Below are 12,188 nucleotides of genomic sequence, written 5' to 3' on the forward strand. Positions count from 1 at the left end.
TAGTAGTTGTACCTTTAAAAAAAAAAAAAGAATATTGTATTCATCTATCTTTTGCCAGTGTTTAGAGGACTTTTATTCTTCTAAACAGAAAACTAGTATAAAGGTTTTCTTAATTTTGTCTCTAGATCTACACTGTCCAATATGGTAGTCACTAGCCAGATACAGTTATTCAACATGTGAAAGATGGCTAGTCCAAATTGACAGGTGCTATAATTGAAATACACACCTAATTTAGAAGACTTAGTACAAAAAATGTAAAATAGTCATTTTTTCCATGTTGAAATTATAGTTTGGATTTATTGGATTTAATAAACAGCTTCACTTGTTTTTGGTCCTTAAAATGTGACTACATGAGGCTTGTATTTCTAACGGGACAGTATTCAAGATAATTTTATTTTAAGGAAAATTGATACCATGTACCATAAGCTAATGTTTAGGGCTTTTACATATTTATTTATTTTTTTATAGTAGGACTGAGGTTTGAACTCAGGACTTCACACTTGCAAAGCAGGCACTCTACCTCTAGAGCCACACTTCTAGTCCATTTTGCTCTGGGTATTTTGAAGATGCGGTCTTGAGAACTATTTACCCTGACTGGCCTCAAACCATGTTCCTCCCTGTAGTTAGGATTATAGGTGTGAGCCACCAGCACCCAACTAACAGGTGTTTTTTTTTTGTTGTTTTTAAAGATACAATTCACATACCACACAGTTTGCTCATTTTAAGTGTATGTTTCATGGCTTTTAGTTGTGCAACCTTCACATAGAGCATTTATCACCCCAAAAAGAAACCTTGCACCTATTAGTAATCAGTCTTCATTTCCCTCCAACACTACCCCCACCCCTAGCCCTAAGGAACAACCAATCTTTCTGTCAGTACATATTTGTCTCATCTAAACATATTTCACATAAATGGAGTAATAAAAGTAGCCTTTTGAGATTAGTTTGTTGCTGTATTTTTTTTTTTCGGTGGTGTAAAGGTTTGAACTCGGGGCCTGGTACTTGCTAGGTAGGCTCTGCCACTTGAACCACTCTGCTAGCTCTTTTTTGTGTTGGGTATTTTTGAGATAGAGTGTCATGAACTATTTCTCCTGGGCTGTCTTTAAACCATGAACCTCCTGATTCCAGCCTCCTGAGCAGCTAGGATTATAGGTGTGCACCACCGGCCCCTGGCCCACTGTATTCTTTATTTTCTTTCTTTCTTTTGGCCTTAGGTTCTTCCAGGGCCTTATGATAGAAGTTAATGGTTTGAGATCTTTCTTTTTGTAGGCCGTTATAGTTAGAAATTACACTCTAAGCATTGCTTTGAATGCATCCCATAAGTTTTTATGTTATGTATTGATACTTTTCATTGGCCAAATAATGCTAATTTTCTTTATAATTTCCTCCCAGGGGTTATTTAGGAATATTTTGTTCAACTTTTTTAGAAATTTATGAATTTCTCAAATTTCTTTCTGTTACCATGTTCTAGTTTCATTCCATTATGGTTGGAGAATATATTTTGTGTGATTTCAATCTTTTAAATTCTTTGAGGTTTGCTTGTAACCTAGCACTTGTTCTATCCTGAAGAATATTCCATGAGCACTTGATGAGGATGTGTACTCTGCTGTTGCTGTGTGGTGTATCGTATAGATATATTAGATCCATTTGTTCTGTAGTATAGTTTAGTTTCCTGTTTCTTTGTTACTTCTCTGCCTAATTCTATCTGTCTTTGAAAGCAGAGTATTGAAGTCTGTACCTATTGTTGATTTGGCTATTTCCTCCTTCATTTCTGTCAGGTTATTTGTTTGTGACAGAGTCTTACTATGTAGCCAGGCTGGCCTGGAACTAGCAATCTTCCTGCCTCAGCCTCTCCTGAGTGCTGGGGACTCCATCCCCAGCTCATCATTGTCAATTTTTGCTTCATGTGCTTTGATAGTGTTACTGTATGTCTGTTAGATCTTTTTAATTTTTGATGGATTATGCCATTTATCATTATGAAATGTGCTTTATTTTGTAACATTTTAAAATCTGTTTTGTCTGATAATTAGTACAGCTACTCCTACTTTCTTGATTGCTATTTACATGTGATATCTTTTTCCTTTCTTTTAATTTTAATCTGTTTATCTTTTGGGAGGGGGAGACAGGTTTTCACTATGTAGCAAGGCTGACTTCAAATCCATAATTTTCCTGCCTCAGCCTCCCCAGTGCTGTTTGTATCTTTGAACCTTAAGTGTTTCCTGTAAGACAGTTTATAGTTGGATCTTGTTTTTTGTTCCAGTATGTCATGTTCTGCCTTTTGATATGATTAATCTTATTTCACTTAATGTTATTGATAATTGCATTTATATCTGTTTTTTGTTTTGTTTTATTTCTCATTCTTTCCCCTTATTCTTCCTTTTCTGCTTTATTTTACACTAGCCAAATATTTTATAATGTAACATTTAAATTTTCTTTGTGATATTTTCACTGTACTTCTTTGAGCTATTAGTGAATGCTTTAGGGCTTACTATAGATATACATATACGTATATATATATTTACACACACACAAATACATGTGTGTATACTTTAATGTATCACAATCTCTTTAGATTTATATAACTTAATTCCAATGAGATCTGGAAACATTGCTGATAGTTTTGATTTCTGTGATTGAAGTGTACTTATTTCATTTTTTACATTGTGCATTATTTATGTAAGGTGTGTTTATTTAGTATAGCTATAATAATAATTTATAATTGAAATAATTTTCTTTACAGTTAGAATCAAGACTAGAGGAACTTAATAAAGAAGTTAAAGCTTCCAAAGATAAACTAGTAGCTCAAGATACTGCAGCTAAAAATGCAGTTCAGCAGTTACACAAAGAGATGAGCCAACGGATGGAACAGGTATTTTGCATATCATTATCATTATTAGCTTTACAGCCTGGTGACGCTGCCTTGTTTATTAAAATAAACTAACTCTGTTAGGTCATGGTATATTTAGAATAGGTAATAATCTTTATTTTCTAAAGATTGATCTTTTAAAGTGCTGAAATAACACATAAATATGTACGTTATAAAAATAAAGGAAGTATGTGCAACAAAAAATGAAAGTCTTCCCTCATCTCTGTTTCTTTCCCTGCCTTCCAATCCTTTTATAGCTTATTTCTTTCTATAGCTAGTTACTGACATTTTGGTTATGTATCATATCACATATGCATGTACAAGTTATACATGCTTATGTGTATGTATTTGTATTATGCTGTTTTGTGTTGCCATAACAAAGTACCTGAGTCTAGGTGCTCTATAAACAAAGGACTCTCATTTAGCTTACAGTTCAAGAAGTTGAAGAGCAAGGCAACATAGACAGTGTAGTTGTATAGGCCATGTCTGATGACCCTAGAGGAGGCAGACCTCACGCACTCTGCCTTCATTCCTGAGCTTCTGCCCAGTGCCTCCTGCTGGCTAACCCCAACTGGAAGTTTGAGGGTAGGAGAATTTATTAATATGGTTCATGGTGGTCATCTTCCTGGAGTAAAGGTTGGGACAGAAAAGAGAAAGAAAGTGGGTCTGGAGTAGTAAATGCAAAGTAGCAACCGTATCAGCCAAAGTGCAGGGGTAGGAAAGAGCAGAAGGCAATACTCGTGCTAGATCATTTTCTGTAATTGTGAATCTTTCCCTTTATCTCAAAATTCTGCAACATAATCCTAGGAATGTTGTTGAATAAAACAGTATTATTAAAGGAAATATTTATTTTCATGTATTTTATTTGAAGAAAGTGTATTTATGTTAGATAATGTATTTTTTAAAAGGCCAATAAGAAATGTGAAGAGGCACGCCAGGAAAAAGAAGCAATGGTAATGAAGTATGTAAGAGGTGAGAAGGAATCCTTAGACCTTCGAAAGGAAAAAGAGATACTTGAGAGAAAACTTAGAGATGCAAATAAGGAATTTGAGAAAAACACTAACAAAATTAAGCAGCTTTCTCAGGAAAAAGGACGGTTGCAGCAGCTGTATGAAACAAAGGTATAACTTGTGCCATTGTACCTTATGTGAAATTTAGTCTCTTTACTTTTCCTTAATCAAATAATGCTATAATTAAAACACTCAAACATAGTTATTTTTGTTAGTTTACTTACTAAGAAATGAATCCTTTACAAATTACAGTATCTCATTATCTGCCTCCAGAAAGGCTTGTTGGAGAAAAGATAAAGTGTTGGCACATGTATATTTGGTAACTTTTTCTTGATAAATCTATCTGAAAACTTTTTTAAAGATCTGTATACTAGAAAAATTAGTTTGTTCCTTAAGAGTATATCTTGGTAAAACATATATATAGTACTGTGTGAAGTATGAATTGTTTTAGAGACCCAGAAATATAATTTGGCCAGATTTTTTTTTTTTTTTTTTTTTTTTGTGGTGCTGGGATTGAACCCAAGTCCTCATACATGCTGGGTAGGTGCTCTGTTGCTGAGCTGCATCCCCAGCCCTGCCCAAAATAAATGCAGCATTTATTTGCCATAGAACAGAATTTATATTTTTCTTAGAGAAAAATATATCCTTCTTTGATGCTGTCCTAGAGGGTTTAATTAGTGAGCTAGCTATTCAGAATCCTTGCTGTTACTTTTAGTACAGAAAGGAATTCTAGGAAAACCAGGTTAGTTAATTAATATTCTAACTTAATGCCAGTTAAGAGTCACAAAAGTATGCTTGTCCTTATAACACATTCAGTTGGTTAAAATACACATGTTAATCAACTTCATGTCTATTAGTTGGGTTTAAGATTTTACCGCCCTCTTATCATTTGAACCTTAAATCACATTTATGGCTGTGGATCATAGTACCGGTCCTTCAATAATAGTGTTATTGCACTAATTACTTTCAGGGGGAATGTAAGTTACACAGATAATTAGTTGATTATTTAAGTGAAAAATATGACCTAGTGATATTATTTTAGGAAGGTGAAACAACTAGACTCACCAAAGAAATTGACAAATTAAAGGAAGATATCAACTCTCACATCATTAAAGTAAAATGGGCACAGAACAAATTGAAAGCTGAAATGGATTCACACAAGGTAAGTACTGTGATGTAATGGAAGAATAATTTGAGTTTTAAGAACAAATATTGTAATAGTCAATGAAGCATGAAGCTTACTTTAGCAACTTCTGCAAGATAACTTGGACCTGAATATTGAGCAATTATGAAAAATAAATTTTGCATGATTTACTTATTAAGTGGATCGGAATGTTAAATTTTATCATTCATGCATGATTTATAACACCCAAATTTACCATTTTCTTTAAGCATTTTTTTGGTATGCAAAATTTGGAGGTAATTTCCACTTAGGAATGTGAATTACCAAAATTGATAGTAAACTCTGGAAAGATTGAAAATACCAGTGATGCTGAGATTCTTACAATATAAACTCTTATTTTAAATGTAATGAATATAGCCAGGCACAGTGACTCACACCTGTAATTCTAGTTACTTGGGAGGTGGTGATTAGGAGGATTATGGTTCAAGGCCAGCCTTGGCGGGGAGGGTCATAAAACTCCATCTCAACCAACTCCATCACAACGCCATGCCCATCTCAACGCTGGGCATGGTGTTGTGCACCTATCATCCCAGCTATGTGAGAAACAAATAGGATTGTGGTCTAGGCCCACCCTGGCATAAATATGAGACCTTATTTGAAAATAACTAAAGGTAAACTGAGAATGTGGTGGCTCAAGTGGTAGGGGACCTACCTAGCAAGCATAAGGCCTTGAGTTCAAATCCCAGTATTGACCAAAAGAATTTTTATATAAATATATAATGAATCTAATATGAATGAGTGCTCTTAATGGTTTTTATAAATATTATTCCCTTGATACTATGATAACATTTTTTGGCAGTGATGGGGCCCAGGGCCTCACAAATGTAGGCAATTGCCTTATCACCAAGCCACATCCCTACCTCATAAAATGTAAAAAAATTTCTATCAGGAAAAGTAATTCATACAAACTGGTACCTGATGTTATAACTTGAAAAACAAACTGAGCTGGTATTTGAGATAGTAAAAATCTGCAGCAGATAGAATGTGAATTAAAAGAACAACTCTGAAATGTGACTTAAACAGAAGAGCAGTGTTATGAAACTATCATGTCAGTTTCCACATTTTTGCAAATAAGCTTAATGATACTCTTTTAAACCATGATCTTGGATTATCTCTTTAAACAATTCCAAGTCAATAGAACAATAAATAACCTATGGCTATTTGGATATTAATAGAAGAGAAAGCTGAAGGTAAGAGTAGTCTATGTTGATAGTGGTCAAAGGTAAGTACACAGCACAGGGTTAGATAATATGGAGGATATAAAAGGCATAAAAGACACAGATATTGCTTTCAGAGCGTGCCTGGGACAGGACCCTGCTTACCTATTTTATATGTTTATCTAGTGGATGTGAGAGGGACTCTCTGGTCAAAGGGTACAAAATTAAATCATGATCTCTGCCGTGTTGGCTACTCCTTGAAAGGTAGACAAGTGAAACGAGTCTCTTAGTAAATTTTTCCTGGGCCCTGCCCAAGTCCTACATACCAATACTGGAGTCCTGTAATTGCTGGATACATTTATGAGCATTAGCTTCTGGTCAGGTGTCCATTGCATATAACCAGAACTGAAGTCTAGACCAGATAGACTAGATACCCAGATTAGCAGAACAACTGTAGAAACTAATTGTTCCCTTGCCTTAAACTATTTTGGGGATTTAACCAAAATTATTTTTAACATTTCACCTCTAAAATCAAAAGCCTTTTATTTTGTGTACAGTGAATAGTGGAGTGAGACTGAAATACCTCATTATTTGTTCACCAGCATGGATGCTGTTTTCACCTGCCTGACCGTAGAGTAAGATGGTCTCATTGGCTGACCAGACATGGCTGTGGTTCTTTGGCAAAATGGTTTGGCTGTGCTGGGTGCTTGCTAGACATTTCTGTTTCAGAGAAAGCTACAAGAGGGATCAAAGCAGCAATTAGACCAGCAGGATGCAAATTATTGTATATTATATCGTTCCTAATAGGTGACTAGAGTTGGTATATTTTGTGTTTTCCTTCCACTAGATCATCTAGTGCAAGACTGTGCTACTTAATATGCTCTTCTCTCAGTTATTCTTAAATGGTTTGTTTTCTCAGAAGACTCACCATTTAGAAGCTGGAACTTACTGTATTTTAAGCTTTGCTGTTTCATCCCACTTAGTAAGCTCTATTCTGTTCTGTAATTGTTCTGTAACTATATTCTCTTGATTGTACTCCATTGCATTACAGAATAACAAGGTTCAGATTTTTCCTCCTGCTTTAAAAAACTAAAAAAAGACAGACAAAAATTGAAAAGCAAATAAAAGAAAATATATAGGAAGTGAAGGTTTTCAGACTTAACACAACAGGCTGCATAGGACAGTGATCCTCAGGTGAAGGAAAGCAAGTAAGATATAATGCCAGTAGATTTTCAGGCTCCAGTACAAGAAGCGGAAGCAGACTTCCCAGCTTGAGGCAGCGTTCAAGGTATAAGAACAGGGAGGACAGAATTATAAGAAGAAAAGGGAATAGGGTCAACAATCCTTAGCGCTCACATGAGGCTAGGACCTGTTCATGTTTTCACCAGCCAGGGAGAAGAGACCTCTTAACACATCAAGCATTAAGTAGCCCTCAGTAGGGTATTGTGTTAGTTGTGGGGACCAATTAGCCTTAGATTAAAGTCTGTGTGGACCAAACTTACACAGTTTTAAAAGCAAACTTGTTTCAAACAAATTAACTGTGTCCTAAAAGTCCAAGAATATTTAAATGACTATAAAAATGTCAGCACCCAAAAGGATAAAATTCACTATGTTTGGCATCTAGTGAAAAATTACCAGCTTGTAAAGAAGCAGGAAATTGTAGTCCATAATGAGAAGAAAAGAATCAATCAATAGAAACAGATGCAGAAATGGCACATATTTTAATAGAATAGACAAGGATATTAAAACAGCTATTATTCAAGGACATAAAAGCATGAATACAATGAGGAAAGACATAGAAGACATAAAGACCAAATTGATATAGTGTCTAAAACGAAAAATATGTTGGATGGAATTAACAGATTAGATACTGCCAAAGATAAGATTAGTGTACTTGAAAACCTAACAGTAGAAAACTATGTGGCTCTCAGATTTATCACTTCTACCCAGAACTCCAGATTCACATACTCATCTGTGTACTTGGCATCTTAAACTTAATATATCTAAAATTGAATTAATAATTTGCCTTCCCTCCACTCATTCCTTATCTCAATAAGTGGCAATCTATTCTTTTAGTTGCTCAGGCCAAAAACCTTGGATTTATTTGATTTCTGTCAGTCACCATATCAACCTTGCACCCCCTCAGCAAATCCCTCAGCTCCTGTCTTTAAGTCTTTACTTACCTGTTACCTTCTCAGTTAGACTTTCTTGGCTATTCTGTCTTAAACTTTCAGTACCTCCCCACTTTCAGCACCTCCTTAGCACTTGTCCGTAGTATAGCAAACATGTCTTTTACTTAGTTATTTTATTTTTTAACTCCATCATTAGAATATCAGCTTCATGAGGCTGTTTTCTTAAACACATGGTTCCCTGGAACATAGAATAGTGCCTGGTACATAGTTGGTGCTCAATTAATGAATGAACAAATGAAACACAGTTCCCTAACCCAAACATATTTATTGTAATTCTTATATGTCCTTTATTTAAAAATTCATTTAATAAATATTTGTTTGGCATGTAGGACTCTATTGTGATTTTTTGAGCGAAGAGGTAGGCACCTCCTATATGCCAGGTTCTGTTTTGGTTATTGGTATAATATTAGTCAGGGGTAAAACAGAATTTCTTCTCTCTTCTCTTACTGAGTTTAGAGTTTAAAAAAATCAATATTTGAAAAAATATCCAGATTGTTTATGTTTTAAAGTAATATACGGTTTTAATGCAAATCAATTTATTATCAAAGACAAGTAACTAAAGTATGTTACTGAGTACTTAATTGTATGACATTTATCAAAAAAATGACACATAAGAAGCAGTTGTGTGGCTGGGCATCGGTGGCGCATGCCTGTAATCCTAGCTACTCAGGAGGCAGAGATCAGGAGGACTGCGGTTCAAAGCCAGCCCTGGCAAATAGTTCCGCAAGACCCTATCTTCAAAAACCCTTCACAAAAATAGGGCTGGCAGAGCAACTCAAGGTGAAGGCTGTGAGTTGAAGCCCCAGTACCACCAAAAACAAAAGAAGCAGTGTGTGAAGCATAGATACAATTTAAATGGTTCAAGAGATGAAGGGAAAGTAGAAGAGCAGAAAAAATGGAGTAAAGGGAATGCATATTTGCTGTTTGGGGAGACCAACCTAACTAAGCAGAAGGTTTATATTAGATGTTCCTTCATTAATCCAACACATAGCAGTTGAACAATTAACACATGACAATTACTAAGCTAGTTGCTGTCCAGAAGCACATGCTCAATTGAGGAAACAGATGAGCTACAGTGTGGTGTGCCAGTTGTTAGAATCCGTGGCGTCCCTAGATTATGCTTACGGGAAGGCAGATGGCATCTACCCATTTCTGAAGGGAAGCTGCTCAGCTGAAATCCACATGCTAGGCCAAACCACAGCACTGGATCAGTTTTCAGAAGAATTATAGAGGAAGAGAATAGGGCTAGGGCTGCGTCTTCCTAAATCCCCACAGAGACTAAGAAGCCAATCAGCGAGCCATGAAGAGGAGAGAATGATATCTTGCAGCGGACATAGGAAGGGTGTTTTAAGACTTGGAGCCCAGGACGGGAGCAAGTAAATAAAGAGTGAGAAAACATAATTGAATTTGGTGAAAAACCTTCACAATTGCCATTTTAGGAGAATGAAACTAAATTGAAACAGAAACTAAATTGTAGCATCAGTCAGTTTTAGACCGATGCCACACCCATGAAAAGAATTGTTTTTTACCATTACGTCAAAGAATTGTTTAACACTTTGCTCTTCTTATCAGGTTAGTAACTTTTAGTAATTGAATGAAAACTATCAGATATAAGTTATTTAATGTTTTTCAGTTAACTATTCAGACTATTTTAACTTCCTGTCAGAAATAAAATATTACTAGAATAGTATCTGACCCAAGATTGCAGTGCTGGGACAAGACCTTTACCCTACTGCTCACTTCTCACCATTCATCATATTACCGTGGCCAACTATGTCTCTTTCTTTTTGTCAATGAAGGAAACCAAAGATAAACTCAAAGAAACCACAACAAAGTTAACACAAGCAAAGGAAGAAGCAGATCAGATCCGACAAAACTGTCAGGATATGATAAAAACATATCAGGTAGGTTTACCTTTTCAGATAGACTCATAACCAGTTATACTGATTATCAGTGCTTTGGTTTCATTAACTTTCTAGATTTGCAATATTTGAAATGTAGACTGGATTAGGTAGGACAGTTAAATAAAAGGCAGGTTACTTCCCATGTTAAAGTACCTGCAGCTCAAATGATCTTATGAGGGAAGTATTCAACCAAATAAAATTACTACAAAATGTCAGAAGAATGGAGAGTGCAAGGAAATATAACTTAAAAAAAGAGATATAGACAACTCTGAATTCCATTATAAATCCTAAGTGTTACCTTGTTACTGCAAGATTAATATACTTTAAGTTTTTGTTGCATTTTTCAATTTTAGATACGTGAGCTCTGTGATTCACAATTAGCAAACTTAATTGCTCCAGAGCTTTCTTCATTTTTCAAAAATTTAAAAAATTGTCATACTTTTCATTTTCTTTCCATTAGGAATCAGAAGAAATTAAATCAAATGAGCTCGATGCAAAGCTTAGAGTCACAAAAGGAGAACTCGAAAAACAAATGCAAGAAAAATCTGACCAGCTAGAGGTGAGTAGCTTTGTTCTTTGTCTTAGATGAAGAGAAATAAGTACTTGTTGCCATCAGCTTTTAAGGCCTTCTAGAAGCAGCAGGTAATAAATTTTATATCTACTTTAATGTATTGTGATATGTGCTTTTTTTTAAAGATGCATCATGCCAAAATAAAGGAACTAGAAGATCTGAAGAGGACATTTAAGGAAGGTATGGATGAGCTACGAACACTGCGAACAAAGGTAATCAGATCTTTACTTGTAACTCCAGAGTAAGGGTTAAAATCTTTAACTTAGAATGTACTCTAATTTTTAAAGTGGTTTAGTGGAAAGATAGAGAAACTTTCCAAAATAAAAGAACTCGGAGTAGAATGGCAGTTCCCTAGTACCATATCAATTCTTGTTGAAAAGAAAGCATCTTCCATGTTAGAGCCTTTGAACTGTTGCCAAACATTCCTATCTTGTCGCACATCTGCTGTATCTACAACTTATTCTGGGCCTGCAAGCTTAAGATCAGCAAATCAATTGGAAAGATAGTTGTACCTCAGATCTCTGTTAGGAAGAATAGGAAGACTTTCTTCATATCTTTTCTGGATAATCTTATTAAATCTTTTCCAGTGTTTATAGTCTTTGTCAGAGTAATATTATTTTTAATATGAATATGATATATTATTATTGTATATCATTCATTTATTTAGAAGTAGGCTTTTAAATAATCACCTTGAATTTGAGATCACCTAACTAATTTTCGGTGTTTTTCATATACCTTCCTATTTGTTCTCCATGTCAGCTCTTTAAGTCAGATAGGGAAGTTATATCCTTCTTTTTCAGATGAGGAAATAGAAACTCAGTAAAAACAATATGACATGATACTAAAACTATGACTAAATATGAGACTGAAATCCAGGACTGTTATCTTTGTGTTATATTTTCTTCATACTAATACTACTTTAGAATTCAAATCAGGTTATTAATATGTAGGCACTACCTGAAATAGTTTATAAGGAACAAGAAAAGGTGCTTGTTTAACTTGGTTATGATCATTTGATAGACAAAATGTCTAGAAGATGAACGATTCAGAACAGAAGATGAGTTATCAAAATACAAAGAAATTATCAATCGCCAAAAAGCTGAAATTCAGAATTTATTGGACAAAGTGAAAATTACAGATCAGATACAGGAGCAGCTTCAAAGGTACAAAGTGAACAACTTCTTTCTTTCTCCTGGTTCCATTTTTTAAAATGTAATCATTGCATCAAACAATTTTTATAATTCTGCTAGCTAAAAAATTAAAAATTTTTTTCTTCTTTGAATTTTTTAGACTCTTTGAGCTTTTG

General features: G+C 34.8%; 1 protein-coding gene across 1 annotated transcript in view; it reads left to right on the forward strand.

Moving 5' to 3' along the window:
- Ccdc186 (coiled-coil domain containing 186) overlaps positions 1-12,188 on the forward strand; it is a 38,374-nt gene that overhangs the window by 13,329 nt on the left and 12,857 nt on the right. Inside the window, exons 4-10 of the mRNA XM_020178190.2 lie at positions 2,740-2,868; positions 3,774-3,986; positions 4,918-5,037; positions 10,207-10,311; positions 10,772-10,870; positions 11,008-11,094; positions 11,903-12,045. Coding sequence (XP_020033779.2) covers positions 2,740-2,868; positions 3,774-3,986; positions 4,918-5,037; positions 10,207-10,311; positions 10,772-10,870; positions 11,008-11,094; positions 11,903-12,045 — 896 coding nt within the window. The remainder of the gene's footprint in view (positions 1-2,739; positions 2,869-3,773; positions 3,987-4,917; positions 5,038-10,206; positions 10,312-10,771; positions 10,871-11,007; positions 11,095-11,902; positions 12,046-12,188) is intronic.

This window comes from Castor canadensis, chromosome 7, assembly GCF_047511655.1.
Source record: "Castor canadensis chromosome 7, mCasCan1.hap1v2, whole genome shotgun sequence".
Taxonomy (NCBI): Eukaryota; Metazoa; Chordata; class Mammalia; order Rodentia; family Castoridae; genus Castor; species Castor canadensis.